The sequence below is a fragment of the Pan paniscus genome, chromosome 12, assembly GCF_029289425.2.
Source record: "Pan paniscus chromosome 12, NHGRI_mPanPan1-v2.0_pri, whole genome shotgun sequence".
Lineage (NCBI taxonomy): Eukaryota > Metazoa > Chordata > Mammalia > Primates > Hominidae > Pan > Pan paniscus.
Window position 1 is genome coordinate 71,019,938 of NC_073261.2, and position 18,855 is coordinate 71,038,792.

Consider the following 18,855-nt stretch of genomic DNA (forward strand, 5'->3'; position numbering starts at 1 on the left):
TCTATATCCCCACATAAAATTATTGTTACCCTGGGTCTTTTGCTGTCTGGTTTTGTCCACCAAGTAAATCTATACAAATCCTCCAAGTAGTTACTGTTTTAGACAGGTCATCAAGTTTTCTTTAAAAGATGGCAGATAACTTAATTTTATCTGTTATCTTTGGATATAAAATATCTGACATCTTACCAAATAAGAAATGGGGCTGGGCGCAGTGGCTTACACTTGTAATTCCAGCACTTTGGGAGGTTGAGGCAGGCAGATCACAAGGTCAAGAGATTGAGACCATCCTGGCCAACATGGTGAAACCCTGTCTCTACTAAAAATACAAAAAATTAGCTGGGCATGGTGGCAGGTGCCTGTGGTCCCAGCTACTCAGGAGGCTGAGGCAGGAGAATGGCATGAACCCAGGAGGCAGAGCTTGCAGTGAGCCGAGATCACGCCACTGCACTCCAGCCTGCACGACAGGAGCGAGACTCCATCTCAAAAAAAACAAAAAAGAAAGAAATGGTAATAGGTATACTTAATTTTTTTTTTAAAGGAAGATTTTTTTTTTTTAAGAGATGGAGTCTTACTCTGTTGCCCAAGCTGGAGTGCAGTGGTGTAATGATAGCTCACCGCAGTCTTGAACTTCTGGACTCAAGGGATCCTCCTGCTTCAGCGTCATCCTCCCACATAGCTGGGACTACAGGAAAACAGCACTGCACTGACAATTGTTATTTTATTTAATTGTTTTTTAGAGACAGGGTCTCACTTATTATGCCCAGACTGGTCTCAAACTCCTGGCCCCAAGCTATTCTCCTGCCTTGGTCTCCCAAAGTGCTGGGATTACAGGCATGAACCACTGTGCCTGGCTTTAAAGGAAAAAAATGTCAATTCAGATATAAGCATACACAAGAGAGGCACAAAAGTCTTTTTTGAAGTCATCTTGTCTGTTTAGGTATAAATCTGTCATCATTTCATATTCTCTGCTGAAACATCCAGAATAAGAATCAGAAGGAAGTGATATTCTCCTTTCCTACAGTTGTTTAGTTTTAGAATTTTTAAAATAAACCCCAAACCCAACAAATACTAATGTTCCCTTAATTTCATTATGTTTTGGGAAATGAACATTGTATATATACAAACTCATTGCTATAGGAAGAATCATTTCTTCCTGACAAATATAAAACTCCTTTTATTCTGTCCATTTTGGAAGAGTATCTGTCAGTAAAGCAGTCCTTGGAAAAAAAATTAAAAACAGAAAAAGAAAAGCAAACAAGACAACATGTGCATGCTGCAACCACTCAGCTTTGTTTTATCTAAGTGTCCATTTTTATATTGCTTTCAGTTCATTTCTTTTTAATCATTGAAAACAGCTGTGTTTACTAAGCTTGAAAAGAAATAGGTCAAACTAAAACCTTAAATGAATCATGACTGCTCCTAATAGCAATCAAACAAGTTAAAGAGCTATATGTCCATTGCACTCTCTCTAATGAATGATACTTGTTAGTTTGTCAAAAGAGCTGTGATTATTTACACGATGACAGCAAACACTGAGAAAGAATGTAGTTATTAAATAGTGTATAATATGTTTTTAGGTCTTTATGCAAATTGTTTTTCCTAATTCCTAAATTACATTTCTAAAAAGATACAATAATTTTTATAGTTAAATCTTACTAAAATTTAACTTAAGAATGGTTAGTGACTCTAGTGAACGTTTTTATTTTTGTTCTAATGACTCATATTTTAGTGATAATCCTAACTTTTATTCACAAAATCAAATTCCTTCAAAAAGCTCTTCAAAATATCTAAAAATGTTATACTTTTCTCTCATTTTTGCTTGCTTTGGGGTACCTCCTTATTTTTTAGGTTTATCGGAGCTTATTGCTAATGCTTATTACTACTATCAAAATACTCTTTTTTTTCCCCTCTTTCCCCCAACCAATCTTTTGTAAAATGAACTTAATGTGATTGTTTATTTAATCTTTAGAAATACTCTGGTCAAAAGAATTTTTATTTCAGTGGTGCTGCTAAATAATGCACCAGAATCCAGTTTAAACCAAGAAGGAATTTATTTTCTTTATTGAAGTGTAATAAACTAATGAAAGGTTTTTTTGAGTTTTGTTTTGTTTTGTTGTTTTTGAGAGAGGGTCTCCTTCTGTCACCCAGGCTGGAGTGCAGTGGCGTGATCATAGCTCACTATAGCCTTGAACTCCTGGGCTCAAGCGATCCTCCTGCCTCACCCTCCAGAACAGCTAGGACTACAGGTGCTCACCACACATGGCTAATTTTTTGTAGAGATGGGTTCTCGCTCTGTTGCCCAGGCTGGTCTTGAACTCCTGGGCTCAAGCGATCCTCCTGCCTTGGCCTCCCAAAATGCTGGGATTACAGGCAGAAGCTACCATGCCTCGAAATCTTGAAGTTTTTAAGACTGTTTTAAACATCCCCTGGGTACCCTAGTTTTTGTTGCTTTATATTAATAAAATACTGTGGTGGAATGTGCCTTTTCCTAAGTTATTTTTGTTTTCCAAAATAAATATTTTAACGTATGTTTAAAAAGTTAAAATAGTTAAAATAGAGACTTCAAAAGCCTTGTACATTTTCATCATGTAGACTCTGTGAACCACCAGTAGCCTTCATTTTAAAGGTTTACCTTTACAACTTAACTAGGAAAGTTGATTCCTGCATAAATAATTCTAATCAGTTCCTGTTTTTATAGGACTGTAACCAATCCAAGCTTTAAAAGTATATGTTCCTCAGGCCGGGTGTGGTGGCTCACGCCTGTAATCCCAGCACTTTGGGAGGCTGAGGTGGGCGGATCACCTGAGGTTGGGAGTTCGAGACCAGCCTGACCAACATGGAGAAACCCTGTCTCTACTAAAAATACAAAATTAGCCAGGCATGTTGGCACATGCCTGTAATTCCAGCTACTAGGGAGGCTGAGGCAGGAGAATCACAGGCGGAGGTTGCAGTGAGCCGAGATCGCGCCATTGCACTCCAGCCTGGGCAACAAGAGCAAAACTCCGTCTCAAAAAAAAAAAAAAAAAAAAAAGTATATGTTCCTCGTCATTGTCTTCAGTGCTTTTCCAAGTATTTTAAAATATCAAAGTACATATTTCATATTTCATTATCACTCAGCAGCATGAGAATAATAGCCTTAATATAGCATACATAGCTAAAACTCAAACATTCATTTCTGTCCTTAATTTCAACATTTAACTCCCATCTGTTCTTCTCCCTTTTTTCTTTCATTTCCCTGTTTCTGTTTTTCCTCATGCTCTGACATTAAAGTGGTTGCACTGAAAAGACTGCCCTTTTTGAGGAACAGACCGAAGGATAAAGACAAAATGAAGGCCTGCTACCGTCGTTCCATGTGTAAGACTTTATGACAGTTCAGCTTCTTTCAACTGACTACACTGGCTTTCATTACTAATTTTTCACTAACCTTTCTCTGGACTGTGCCAATTTCCTTATTTTGCAGAGGTCAGTCTTCCTCTAATATAAGGAGCTAGAAGAATTTTTTTTTTCAAGTGGCACTGAATTTGCATTATGTATATGTCCACTGATACATATACGTGCATATTTCTAGTCATACATGTAACTTACTCGTAAATTTCCAGTGCCTTCTAAAAAATTGGCAGAAAAAAAACCCGTTATTTTATATGCCATAGAGATTTTTTCCCAAAGAAGTTTACTTAAGAAGAATATAACAAAATGTTTAGCATTAGAAGTTAATTTCCTTTAATGAACCAGATTAATTAAATAAATAAAGTGGCCAAAAACCCTTGAAAATGCTTGTCATTCTTTAAATAATAATATTCTGGATTTTCTTTTTTTATGTGGCATGGGTAGTTACATAATCACATTAAGTGTCTGTCACTTTAGATATCATCTCTTTCAGGTTTTTATTGAATGGTATACTTATTGAGTCATAAAATGAATAATTTCTTCAGTAACCTGCTCTGACCAAGGACTTTCATTTTCAATAATGATGCTATATAAGAACTGCTCTCCATCTTACCTTTATTCATTCCATTTTTGTCACCACAAAACCACATTGTGAAGGCTGCTAATTAAAGTTTTAGCACATCGCTGCACAATAGCATGGCAGTCGTACTTAGTAAAATTCCTTTCTCTGTCTTTTAAAGGGGGTGGAGGTGGGATAAAAGTATTTATTGAAATTTATCAGCCTTTGGCCTACTCATTTCATTCAGCTGAATGCATGTCATAATTTAAATGACCATGTGGTTATAATTTTTTATGTCCATTTGCATTAATTCATAGACAAAAACCACAGTATTTGTACTACAAAATAGAAATAAGAACAAATACATTAACCATGCTGATTCATTTGCTTTCATTTGCATCCCAGCCATGAATGACCTGGTGCAGTCCATGGTCCTAGCAGGACAGTGGACAGGTAGTACTGAGAATTTGGAGGTTCCTGATGATATTTCAACGGGTAAAAGGAGAAAAGAATTGGGAGCTATGGCCTTCTCTACTACAGCCATCAACTTTTCAACTGTCAACTCTTCTGCAGGCTTCAGATCCAAGCAGTTGGTTAATAATAAAGGTATAGGCCGTCTGCTATTTGCACTGTGGTGTAATTGTTGGCAACAAGAATTTTAATTTGACTTTTCCCTGTGTACTTTTTAAAAAGCAGCAACCTGAAATAATTATCAAAACATGATCTGTATTGGATTTGGAGGAACTTTCAAATCATTTTAAAAATATAAAACGTTATACAAATAACTAAAATCTTTTCCAGGCCTCCTTTCATAATAAACAGCTAATGAATTAACAAGAAAACGAGAAGTAAACCAGGTAAAGAGTGATAAAAGAAGGCAATGCTAGTTTTCTAAAAACTAAAAGCACTACAACTTCCAACAGAACTACCTAGAACAACCCAGGCTCTTGTTTTGCTTTGCAGGGTCAGAGGGGAGATTGTTTCATTGCTTTTGGTGTTTTCCCTAAGCAAGTCAACTCTAATGAGAGTTGTCATTTTTCTTATTCCTAGTTCCAGTTTCTAGTTGAGTCTATGAAATATGTTAAGTCAATCTGTATTATACATGATTGAAAAACAATTTCCATATTCTATGTAAATAAAATTTTATAATGGTTTTTTATTACAAAAATATCTTTATATCCATTTTGCTATTTTATGTAGATACTACATCCTTTGAAGACATAAGTCCACAAGGTGTTAGTGATGATTCTAGTACGGGATCAAGAGTTCATGGTAAGATAATGAACTTTATTTAGAGAGTACACATTAAATACAGAATGGGAATGCTAGGACTCTTGCATTTAATAGGTGAATGCGGCATTGCCAGCAAGCATGTTTTCTCTATCCTGCATCTCATAGTTACCTCTACCATTTCTTCAAACCTAATACTCCCTTCTGCTTCTTTTAAGATAATTGCTTCATCTAAATGTTCTCTGTTTTAGCCAAGGTCATTTATAAAGTATGCCTGCACAGTCTTCAAAGGTAATTTTCTTACCATTTTTGTATAAGATTAAAGTTATAAGAGTTGCATTTTGCCATTGGTTTAAAATGCCAATTTAAAATACATATTAGTTTAAAATATTAAAAATACCTGTTTTAAAGGATGAACTTTAAGAAACCAATTTTTGGGCCAGGGACAGTGGCTCACGCCTGTAATCCTAGCACTTTGGGAGGCCACGGCATGCGGATCACCTGAGGTCAGGAGTTCGAGACCAGCCTGGCCAACATGGAGAAACCCCATCTCTACTAAAAATACAAAAGTTAGCTGGGTGTGGTGGCAGGCACCTGTAATCCCAGCTACTTGGGAGGCTGAGGCAGGAGAATCGCTTGAACCCAGGAGGCGGAGGTTGCAGTGAGCCAAGATTGTGTCATTGCACTCCAGCCTGGGCAACAGAGTGAGACTCTGACTCAAAAAGAAACCAGTTTTTGGGCAATGTTGAGTATTTCAGATATTTTCCATTTCTGTCTAGAAAATCATATCTCACCAAACTATTGGCAATAAGTGGATAACATGTTAAAGGAATTTTAATGTAAACAGGGTTTTAAGAGTTAGCATAGGGCAGTGTTAATTATACAATTGTTACCCTTGTTACAGATAGGAATACAGGACATTAACTGTATAGATGCTTGTATTCCTCCTCTTCTTGACATCTCTGCAATGTGCAGAGTTCCTTGTCTGATCTGTTGTAGGTGACCCAATCAATAGCATTTTGGGGTATATGTCATTCTATTTAACTAAAACATTCATATTTGACTAAAACACTCCTGGCATATCCATCTAGAACTCATTTTCAAATCTAAATATGCACTTTATCCTCCTCTTTGAATCTCAACTATTGTTTCAGAAGTGTCCTATTCTAAAGTGTCTCAATGAACTATCTGGAAATTTGCTTTCTAATCTGGGCATGCTCATCTTGTGAAAGTATGCATGATTGCCTCCTCAAAGCATTCTGTAATCAGAATGTAAAAGCTCATCAGCATCATCAGCTAGAAGTTTTATCACACTGTCTCCTGGTTTTTTCATTTAGCTTCAAGACCAGCCAGCCTTGATAGTGGCAGAACATCCACTAGCAATAGCAATAATAATGCTTCACTACATGAAGTCAAAGGTATGCTGTAGGTAAATTTATTAATGCGCTCTATCCATTTCCAGTATTTAAAGGTGGGAGATGGTATGAAGTTTCTGGGGTAAAGCATGAAATCCAAATCATCTATGTTTGGAACATAGTTGTTTGGAACATTTTATACTTTTCACATTGTAATACAAATGTATTTCAATGTATACAAATGTAAAAACAGGAGCAGTTATTTAGTTTCACTTTTTTGTCTTCACAGATAAAAGTCTTATGGTAATATTTATACTTCAAAATTATCTATATGTCCTTATTTTACTGACATTTTGTCTTTGACATGAAAATGATTGTCCTTCATTTTCTTATGACGCATGGACATTGAACTCATATTACTCATATTTTAGAAATATGTTTGGCTTAATTTATCCACAAAATAAGGGGAAGGATTTTGTGTTTAATTTGAGAAACAACTATTTGTGTATATATATATTGAACAAGAACTATATGAATGCATTTGGCTCATATAAGGAATTATTTCAAGATTTTTTTTCTTAATTTTTAAATGTGCATTCCAAGGTGAGGTATTTAAGTAAATGTCTGGAAACCTTGACTGATACCTTTTTCTTAAAGATATACTGCCTACTCAGATTCTGGAAGTTGTTTGTTTGTTTGTTTTGAGACGGAGTCTCACTCTGTCGCCCAGGCTGGAGTGCAGTGGTGTGATCTCAGCTCACTGTAACCTCCACCTCCCAGGTTCAAGCCATTCTCCTGTCTCAGCCTCCCAAGTAGCTGGAACTGCAGGTGCCAACGACCACCACACCCAGCTAATTTTTTGTATTTTTAGTGGAGACAGGGTTTCACCATGTTAACCAGGCTGGTCTTGAACTCCTGACCTCAGGTGATCCACCTGCCTTGGCCTCCCAAAGTGCTGGGATTACAGGTGTGAGCCACCTTGCCCGGCCTGGAAGGTTTTTTGTTTTTTTGTGTTTTTTTTTTTTGAGACGGGTTCTCGCTGTGTCACCCAGGCTGAGTGCAGTGGTACTATCTCAAATCACTGCAACTTCTGCCTCCCAGACTCAAGCGATCCTACCACGTCAGCCTCCCACGTAACTGGGACTACAGAGACCCATGCCACCATGCCCAGCTAGTTTTTTTGTATTTTTGTTAGAGACAGGGTTTCTAACATGTTGCCCAGGCTTGTCTCGAACTCCTGAGCTCAAGTGAGCCACCTCATCCAGCCTCTGAATTATTTAACCAATATATCATAGTTACTCTCTGTACTCCAGAATTGTCAGGTTACAAGGAATGCATTTGTTTTGTTCCTTTTTGGATTATAAAATTATTTTGTCTCAGTTGTAATTTTATTTTATCAATTAATGCTATGACATTATTACAGTGATCTGAAATACCTAATTTTGAGGTGGGTTTCTTTTTTTAATTTTTATCATGTTTTTCAGATTTCTTTGTTCCTTTCCCACTCCCACTACTTCATTTGACTAGCCTTAAAAGAAATAAATTATTTAATTAAAAATGTCTTTACATCCAGTAGAAAAATGTAGTCTGAAAATAGGATTTTTTTTTTCTGATTTGAAAATTTAAGAAACTCTTACTTTTGTAAAATGTTACATAACTTGAGCCAAATTCTTTCGTGGCCCACTTTACTCTCTGTGACTGGGAAACAATGGAAAGTTGCATTTTCTATTTTGATGTACAGTTTGTTCGTGATCAAAACAAATCAGTACTCTTAAGGAACACCATAGATTTGAGGGAGTTTAATTCTAGAACTAGCTAATTTTCATTTTATATAGTTGCTTAATGTCAACTGAGTCTTTTAAGGTTATATAGGCACCACATCAACAGTGGACAGCAAGAACAATAAGATGATCAAGACATTTAAAAAAGAATAAAGCACTACATATTTGATTGTATACTTTTACTGAAATGTTGTAAGTAATTGCTTCATATCTTTATTTAACTTTCCTTATGTGTATGCTATTTAAATTTTTTTAAATGTTTAAAGTTATCCATGCAGGATGAACAGAGAAGCCTTCAAGTAGTAATGAGGACTTCTTAGATAAGCAAATAATTAAAATAGAATTTTCTGCATTTAGAACAGTTTTTGGTCTTAACATACTGAAATAATATAAAATTCACCTAATGAGCCAGGTGCGGTGGCTCACACCTGTAATCCCAGCACTTTGGGAGGCCGAGGTGGGCAGATCACCTGAGGTCAGGAGTTAGAGACCAACCTGGCCAACATGGTGAAACCCCGTCTCTACTAAAAGTACAAAAATTAGCCTGGCATGGGGGCGCATGCCTGTAATCCCAGCTACTTGGGAGGCAGAGGCAAGAGAATCACTTGAACCCAGGAGGCGGGGGTTGTAGTGAGCTGAGATCGTGCCACTGCATTCCAGCCTGGGTGACACAGTGAGACCCCATCTCAAAAAGAAAAAATACACACACACATATGTATATTTATATATAATGTAATATATAATATATATATTTATATATTATATATAATATATATAAAAATACACATTAGATGAAATATATATATATTTTGTCTAATCATGTTCTTATCCTAAATTGTGAGGCATTTTATTTTATTTATTTTTATTTTTGAGACAGAGTCTCAGGCCAGAGTGCAGTGGCATGATCTCTGCTCACTGCAACCTCCACCCCCCAGGATCAAGCAATTCTCCTGCCTCAGCCTCCTGAGTAGCTGGGACTACAGGCGTGCACCACCACGCCTGGCAAATTTTTTGTATTTTTAATAGAGATGGGGTTTCTCCATATTGGCCAGGCTGGTCTCCAACTCCTGACCTCGTGATCCGCCTGCTTCGGCCTTCCAAAGTGTTGGGATTACAGGCTTGAGCCACCACGCCTGGCCTGCAAGGCATTTTATAACTATTTGAACCTGAATTTTAAAAAATATATTATTCACTTATTTATTCATTCATTTACTCAAAAAATATATTGAATGCTTTGTATGAGGCTCTGTTTAGGCTCTGAGTATGATAGTAAAAGCAAGTCTTTGCCCTTATGGAGCTTACAATAGTTGTCAGTTTGACAAAATAAGGAAGCAGGCTATGGCAGACAATTGTTAGACTGATAAAAGATTGACATGGTTTACTAAGCATTTCTAAATAAAGCTTGGAAGTAAATTTGGCTGTTCATATAATTAGCACACAGTCAACAAATGTTATTACTCATGAAGTATTAATTATTAATCTCAATTCTATTATTGAAATCTCAACACCCCATTTACTCCAAAAGCAGGTGCAGTTAATAACCAAAGCAGGCCACAAAGCCACAGCAGTGGAGAATTTAGCCTGCTTCACGACCATGAGGCTTGGTCCAGCAGTGGTAGCAGTCCAATCCAGTACTTGAAAAGACAGACCAGATCAAGCCCAGTGCTCCAGCACAAAATATCTGAAACACTGGAGAGTCGACATCACAAGATCAAAACTGGTTCCCCTGGAAGTGAAGTTGTTACTCTACAACAGTTTTTGGAAGAAAGCAATAAGCTTACCTCAATACAGGTTAGTTTTATCTATGATGACCTTAATTTAGATGAACACCACAAGTTAAATTTCTGTAATTGAACTTCAGAGCTTTTTTTTTTTTTTTGTAAGTTAAGGAGTATTAAGAGGTACCACAATTTTATATTGCACAGTCTGCTAAATCAGGAAAGTAAAAACATGGCACTATATTCACTAATCTGCTTTGAATTTTTTTTTAAACAGATAAAGTCCTCAAGTCAAGAGAATCTTTTAGATGAAGTAATGAAAAGTTTGTCTGTCTCTTCTGACTTTTTGGGAAAAGACAAACCAGTTAGCTGTGGTCTGGCCAGGTCAGTAAGTGGAAAAACCCCAGGGGACTTCTATGATAGACGGACAACTAAGCCTGAGTTTTTGAGACCTGGTCCTCGAAAAACTGAAGATACCTACTTCATTAGTTCTGCGGGAAAACCCACACCAGGCACTCAAGGAAAGATAAAATTAGTAAAAGAATCTTCTCTGTCACGACAATCAAAAGATAGTAACCCTTATGCAACTTTACCTCGTGCAAGCAGCGTGATCTCAACTGCCGAAGGAACTACACGAAGGACAAGCATCCATGATTTTTTGACCAAGGACAGTAGACTGCCCATATCAGTTGATTCACCACCAGCTGCTGCTGACAGCAACACCACTGCAGCATCTAGTGAGTACCATTTACACCAGTGGTCCTCTCATATACTTGACAGCCCAACACATACTATAGGTTCTTGTGCCCAAAATGATTTAGCTATAGACATGCCTGAGCCTCTATATGCCCAGGCTAGAAACTCAAGAACAGAAAGGTCACATTTTCTAAACCAAACTTTTGCCACTATTAGGATGCCTAGTGATGCATTCGGAATGTTGGCAAAAGATAGCATAGGACCATTTACTGTGGCCCATTCATCTCAGCCATTCTTATCCCTGAATACAGAATTAGTTAGTAACATAAGTGGGTTACCTCCTAGGCCAGTCATCAGAATAACTGACCAGGCTTCTGCCTCTTTGGATAAACCTGCACAGAAAGAAAATGAACAGTTTTCTGATCATCAGAACCCTAGTAACAGTAACCTACAGTTTTCTATAAATAGCAACAATCTTGTCACTTCTGCATGCCTCTATCCTGATGACACAGAAGCTGCATTGTTGGTTTCTGAGGATAATCAAACTGTTTGGTATGAATATGGTTGTATATGATCAAAACTGCACAATATAATATATTGATGTTATTTGATATACACTGCTTCTCTAATATGATTTGAAAAGTTGCTGTTAACAAAATATCATTTGGCTAGGTTTTTATTTTTTATTTAAAATTGTTGCACAGTGTTCAGCTGTACATGATGGCATGTATATTAATGTGAATGTGTAACCACACCAAAACCTGCATGAAATATTAATTACTTTGTCCATTTTCTGCATGCCTTTAAAAACCTTAACCATACATGCTCCTCCTTCACATTTTTTGTTGCCTGATAAGATTGTTACTTTGATATCCAGAAGCATGTTAAAACAGTTGCATGCTCTCTTACCAAGAAGACATTTCCAAGTCATATTTGCTTTGTTGCTTCTGGAAAAAAATGTTCATTTCCTCCCTCCCTTCCTCCTCTTCCCACCCCTCACTTGCTCTGACTGTCACTCCTTTTTTTCTTCCAGAATGTGTACTTTATATTGCATATGTACAGTATCAGTAGGGAAAATGTAAAAAGATGTTGTTTTCTTTTGTCATTTAATTAGGCCATCTGTCCTGTTTTAAAGAAATAGTTAATAATTCAACACTTTATATAACAAATATTAACTAATACCCATATTAATAAAACATTTTTCAGATTTAAAAGATTGTTAATACTTATAAACTTAGTGTTATTCTTAGAAAATCCCATCAAATTTAAATGTGATTTACACAGTGACTAGGAACATTTGTATTTATTGTTTCTTCTCTGCACTTTTCATCATCTGATACATACAAGAGCTCAAGTAACTGTCTTTTCTTCAAGATGGCTTCTATACTTGAAATCAGTTAATACAATAGTTTTTCCAGTTCTTTTTTTATAGAGAGTCAAAGAGAAATAAACCAAATTATACTCATTGTGTTGGAAATTTGTATTTTCTAATCAAAAAGGGTAGCAAGTTTACAAAGTGGTAAAAATTGTTACTTCTATAATTAATCTATTATTAAATTATACATGTATATCCTTAAAACAGAATTTTTTTAAAAGAATAATCACACTAAAATGTAAAATTAGAACTTGTAACCATTCAAACAAGTATGTTTCTAGTAGAACAAATTTTAGAACTAAGAATAAATACACTTTTTAGCTTAAAAAAAAAAAGTAAGAAAATATTTGTTAACTTTGACTCCAGTGCAAAGAACTTTTATTTTTGTGTTCACAGCACTTTTAAAGCAAATTAGCTAAATTTGAATCTCTAACTCCTAGATTGCTAAAAACAAAAAAACCCATAACCCTGATCCGTTTACTTCCAGAGAAATACACATTGGCATTCTCTCTGGAATGTTTTTTGCCATTTGGATTTAGCCTATAACTGATAAGGACTCAGCCTGGCACCTGGAAGGAATGCCTTCAAATGTGACCATGTGGGGATGAAATTATGTTATACTTTTGTTGTTGTTGTTGTATTAAGTTGTTATTAACTGGACCAAAGAAAAAATCTGTAGAGAATATTTCCTAATGAAATTTGTCTCCTTTGTAATCACACTTTTTTTCCGATAGCTATTACAAAAAAAAAAAAAAAGGTTCTGGTACAGGTAATCAAATGAACACAATCAGAGGATTGTCATATTTTAGTACCACCTAATATACTTTTTGCATCCTTCTATTTTATTGTCAGTTACTTCCCAGTCAGTCCTGACATTTCAAATATATTTGGTGCTAATATTTTCCCTTTTGTTTTTTCATAGGCCAGTAACAAAACTTAATGGTAAACATAGCTGAGATTAAATGGGGGCAGTATATGACACAAATGTTATAATTAGTGTTATTTCTTTTCCACACTGAGTCATAGATTATTTCACAGCTATTTCAACTTTTTAGATATCATAATTCTGACCATAACACTTTAAAATATTGTATTTATTCATTCAAAATTCATTGAAAAATCACATGCTATTATATTAAAATTATGTGATTATTTTACAGAATTAGACTTACAGAAAAGAACTATTTCCTACCCAAAAAGCTATATGTTTATATGCAGCATGTTTTCAAAAAAAAAAAATACACTGTGCATGTAAGAGAAATATGTATCATGTCCATGTGTCCTGAGGACTGTTGGAAAATACAGTCTGGACTTCAGAAATCACCACCTGCTGTGGAGTCATAAAATTCCCCCAAAACACCACTAGTTCTTTTTGTTTGTTTGTTTGAGATGGAATCTCACTCTGTAGCCTAGGCTGGAGTACAGTGGCGTGATATCATCTCACTGAAACCTCTGTCTCCTGGATTCAGGCAATTCTCCTGCCTCAGCCTCCCAAGCAGCTGGGATTACAGGAGCATGCCACCACGCCCAGCAAATTTTTGTATTTTTAGTAGAGACGGTGTTTCACCATGTTGGCCAAGCTAGTCTCCAACTCCTGACCAGCTTCCCAAAGTGCTGGGATTACAGGCGTGAGCCACTGCGACTGGCCACAACACTAGTTCTTATCAACGTTTTTTCATAGCATTTGGAATCAAATTTTTAGTGGTGAAAATACCTTAGAAATCATATGGAACCAATGTGTCCCAAACATTTAAGAAAAAAAACAATACTTTCTGTAAGTGAAATCTTACATAGATGCCCCAAATTTTAAAAAACAAATTTCATTTAAAGTAAAAGTGAAACAACTCTGACTCAATTGAGCAATTGCACTTATTTCCTCTAAGACACCTCCAGTTTTCAAAAGGATTATTTGTAAAACTATTCGAAGATTCAGTACCCTAATTTTATAAATGATGAAGCTGGATAGCTTTCAGTATTCCTGGCCTAGCTTTCTAGAAATTGTAAACATATTCTTATGCACTGCATCCCCTTTGACCAAAGCAATTTTAGCTTTAACCAATATAAGGAGGAACATTATTTGCCTATAAAATATGCATCAAGCCCTGGTTTTCTTAGTAAATAATACAAATACTTCATTCCAGATGGTTTTGCTACTACATGCAAGATTATGTTTAAGACTGTAGGTGACCATTTAGTAAATAAACATAGTAAGGCTATCTGGCACTAAGAGGGGGGGAAATGTAATTGTTATAGTTTTTAAAAAAATTATAGCTTTCCTAGGAATATTACTTATAGCTTTAAAATATAGAAATCAATCTTTAAGTATTGAGATGCCTATGAGATTAATAATTTTCCCAGACAGTTAGTTACAGATTCCTTCTCCTTGCCCTATTCAGTGAGAGTGTATTTCTTATCTTCTGAATTGTATTTTGTTTCATCTTTGACTAATTAACATGAAATGCTTTTCTCCTGCAGATGTGGACAAAGTACAAGAAAGCAGAAATTCAAAAAGCAGGTCTAGGGAGCAACAAAGCTCCTAATTCTATTACCCACTACATGACATGTGGGCCAAGTGGTGAGTTTCCTGCTTAAAATGTAAATGAGATTAGTCTCATTTATACAAACTAACCAAATTAAGTGTGAAACAAGTGCACATTGCATTAACAGATGTAAATATTGCTTGCTTAATTCATTGACTTTCTGTTCTACTTACTAGTGAAGCAAGATTAGTTGGCTGCCATAGGTTTTTACCTGTCAGCGCAAGGAACAAGTATTTTTTTTTAAGTTTTTTTCTCACTTTAAATTTAATTTTACTAGTGAATTATGTTCTAGGAATTACTTTTTTAGTTTGAAGCCTTTTGTGGTAGGAATACAACTTCCCCACAGTTTTCTTGAAAATTAATGACTAAATGCCTATTCTATGATGAGCCACTCAAAAATTATCTCTGATTGTCTGTCATTCTCATTCTTATAGAAATACCTGGTGCATGCTGTTCTTATAGTGGCTGCTCTGTATTTTGTGTCTCTCTTATCTTTAAGCTTTTCTTATATTTTCTTTCTTCTTTCTACCTTCCAACTAAATACAGAGAGAAAAGTGTCCTTCAGTTTCTCAGTATGAAGCCTTTATTTCTGAAGTAACAAGACACCTAGCAACTATAGGAATCATTTTTAAAAATCTTTAAGGAGAGTTTTAACAGTCCTTCGTGAATAGAGCAGGCAAGAAATACAAACCTTCCTTCCTTGAATCAAGGAGCACTACTGGATTCAACTGCCAAAATTTTTTAAAGGTTTTAGGACTTACTATACCTTGTACTGTTAAGATCTACTGAATAAAGGACGTTCTCTCACTAAGGACCAGGTGTTTTAAGGTTAAGTGTTTAAAGAAGTACTCCAAGAACAATCTGCTTTTTTCATCATTTGTTTTATGAATTGATCCATGTTTGCTTAATGCTTCTGCTAAGTGTTAGCCAAAATCTAGCCATTTATATTTAGTTGTGTAAACCTAAATTAAATGCTGTAGTATTTTGTGGAATGTACTATATAGCAAGATACAGAGAAAATTGTTTTGGCATGTCAGAGCCTTATTTGGTTAGCAGACTGCATGTGTTGATACTTTTTTTTTCTTAAAGCCAATTATTTTGATGCAAAAGAAATTCAGTTTATAAGATAAATCTTGAAAAATCCATAATGAAATAGGAGTTATAAAAAATTTATAGTGATATTAATCTTTCCATATTTCCCATTAAGCAACACTAAGCATTCATAAGTTAACCCATGGTAAAGAGTGTTTTTCTGAAACTTTTTTTTAGTAAGATGGTTTTTCAGCAAATGGCATTCCCAAGATAAAGCTGTTGTGCTTTAACTCATTTCTTTTCATTGGTATTGGGTTATGTATGCGTGTGCATTTTTTTAACTTGAGAGCTGACTGTTGCTTAAGAAGTTTTCTTACGGCAAAAATAATGTAAATAAGTTACTATGATCTGCATTTTGCCAGAAACTCATTTATAATTAAGGCTATCATTTATTAATGATTTTTTTCTCCTTTATGATATTACATTAAAGTTGATAACTGTTATTGGTACTTTTGAAATATTTGTATGCATTTGTTACCTTTAAACATTTGGAAGAAGCACAAAAAAATAGATTTAGTTAACCCAGGGAAACATCAATTTTTTTAGTAGTTCCAATTTTATATCACAGTTTTATTTTCTTATGAAATCAAAAAATGCATTGATACTCATTAATGCAAATTCATTATTTAACATCAATATCAGAGTAATCTTCAAGGTCTGAAATGAGAAACATACTGACTTTTTAAAATTTTAACAGTGTACTTCTTAGGCTTTCATTACCAGCTCTGAAGAACTTTTTGGAATAATTCCATATTCCATAGTGTGTGGTTTATGAGTTGTGGGTTTCATCACTAACCCAGTAACCATAAGAAAAGTCTCTCTCTCTCTCTCTCTCTCTCTCTTTCTCTCTCCCTCTTTCTCTCTCTCTTTCATAGGCCAGTAGCAATGTTGTGTTCACAGTCTAATTTCCAAAAGACCATCAATAAAAAAGAGAGCATGTTTAAATTGAAATGGAACTTAGAGAACTTGAGCTTACTTACGTACTTCAATGCCACCGGTAACTTAGGTTTTACCACCAAATGCTGTTAACATTAAATCATTTTGAAAATCTTGGATGAAAGGTGCTATGTAAATGGAAATACAAAGGATTCTTACTAACATACAAAAACAATGCACAACAGAAATATCTAAAACCTTTTCCGTAGACTTTGAAACATCTCTCTCTGTCATAACTCCCTGGATTCAAGTAGCACATTGGTAATAGGTATCAGAGCAATCTAGAGACAATTGCATGTCAAAAAATGTACATTCATTTTTAGGTGGATAAAAGTAAACATAGAAATTATGTTATGGCTAAATACGGTTAGTGGGTAACTTAGATTTATATTAGCTAGCATCTAATTTGCACAACTAGAACACATCCCAGAACAATTACTGAAAAGCTGAAATTTAATGAGTGGTGAGGTAGCCCAATGAGGGCAAATGACATTACAGCTTGACCTCTCCAGAACACTAATATCCTAAAATACAGAACATGATGGGTTAAGTGCATTAGTGCTTCAAGCAGAAAATGCTGAAAACAACGTGTAAAGTACTGAATCTGAGTAGGCTGACCCTGAGAAGGGACAATTAAAGAGACAACCAAGGGAACACATTGAGACTACAAAAATATGAATAATCTCAATTATATTCATCACACTTTTTTCATACCATTTCAAGAAACGACTAGACAGTAGTAACCACACGAATATTTTACTTTCTCCAGTATACCTTGAGAAGCAAACTTTGTAGGAAGCCACTCTTCTCCCCTAAACAACTTCTGCCAAACAATAATAAAGCCAACTGGAAACGAATCAGAGCCATTTTCATTTTCCTAACCGGGGCCTGACATGCTTTAAATTATCTGGCTCTATTCTAAATCAACACCTAACCCCTCAAGGAAACTGAAGAATCAATATACAGGGTAATAGCTTTGGCTCAGAGCTCCAATAATGTGCTTCAGATCTGCCATGTGGAAATGCTTTCATCCAAATTTTTAAATTGGTGGTTACCAAAGAGTTCACAAAACAGGTTTGTATGTAGCACCTTTCATGCAAGACATGCAAAAAGCCTATTTTAAAATCACTGTGCATATTATAGAGTTGTAGCCACCTCACAATGAAGTACTACAGCCTGTGCTGTCTTAATGGTTTATGTCAGGAAATGAAAAAGATACTGTACCAAATCTGGAATTACAATGGGGAGTAGTAATGTATACTAAATGACTTTTGTATTTTAAGTTACTTTTTGTGAGTGGTGAATTTTTGTGTTTTTCTTTTCAGCTACACTTAGTCCTGAGATGTATTTTTTCTTTAAGTCTTGAATGAATACAAAAGGAGCCCATTTTATAATATAAACCTTGATGTACATGTTGAGATATTTGGACAATGAAAATGCCTTAAAAGGAATGCATATGGATAAAGTTGCACTTATAACACCCTTCAACAAAATCTGATTTTAAATTGTCTTTTTCTTTTCTATTAAGGGTTTTCTTTTTCAGTGTCTACCATTGTACTTATAACTGTTATTAAATACCAAATCAAATAATATAAAAGCTGTAACATTTCCTTTAAAACTAATGCTAATAAGGGATTTAGAGTTGAATGGCAAAATGTTTATTACTTGGCAATACCTGATGTCAGTCACAGGCATCCAACTCATGACAAGAGATACCACTGTTTGTTTTTTAAAAAACATTTTTCATTTTGTTTCTCCTTCAAAAATTAAGTTGGACTAACATTCACGTATCAAACTAATATAAAAAGAAATAAAACCAAGAGGTGATTTTTGTAACAACTGGTTAGTAATCATTTAAAAGTGATATCATTTTAGCCAAGTGTTATTTTATTTCTTTCCATTTTCCCTAGAGAACTATTGTCAGACATAACCCATGACCTTGTTTAGTTGATTCTGTCATATCATTTTGTGATAAGTATTAGGGGTTTGGAGAGAAAGAGCATCTGTCAATTTTATCAGTCCCAAAATAGGTTTAAATGTAATCTAATAGATTGCACAAATGAATCTCTCATTTTCACTTAGACTTTGGGAGACAAAGGAACTGGCCTCATCCTTGGGCTAGTCAGTTTTTCTGGGCCTGTTTTCACTATAAGGTGGGGAGGGCAATTAGACCAGATACCTAAGGT

General features: G+C 35.2%; 1 protein-coding gene across 19 annotated transcripts in view; it reads left to right on the top strand.

Annotated features, from left to right (window-relative positions):
- The window catches only part of CCDC88A (coiled-coil domain containing 88A), a 132,186-nt gene extending 113,678 nt beyond the window's left edge, over positions 1 to 18,508 (top strand). For 3 of the 19 annotated variants that reach the window (XM_034953169.2, XM_063594945.1, XM_034953170.2), the window contains 6 exons: positions 3,271 to 3,354; positions 4,352 to 4,552; positions 5,147 to 5,218; positions 6,514 to 6,594; positions 9,838 to 10,103; positions 10,308 to 12,192. In XM_034953169.2, the coding sequence (XP_034809060.1) occupies positions 3,271 to 3,354; positions 4,352 to 4,552; positions 5,147 to 5,218; positions 6,514 to 6,594; positions 9,838 to 10,103; positions 10,308 to 11,300 (1,697 nt within the window). In that variant the 3' untranslated portion in view covers positions 11,301 to 12,192. Of the gene's footprint in view, positions 1 to 3,270; positions 3,355 to 4,351; positions 4,553 to 5,146; positions 5,219 to 6,513; positions 6,595 to 9,837; positions 10,104 to 10,307; positions 12,193 to 14,576; positions 14,677 to 15,187 lie in introns of those variants that run through there. The other 16 variants (XM_034953176.2, XM_034953178.2, XM_055107926.1 and 13 more) reach the window with 10 other exon arrangements.
- The last annotated feature ends 347 nt before the right edge of the window (positions 18,509 to 18,855 follow it).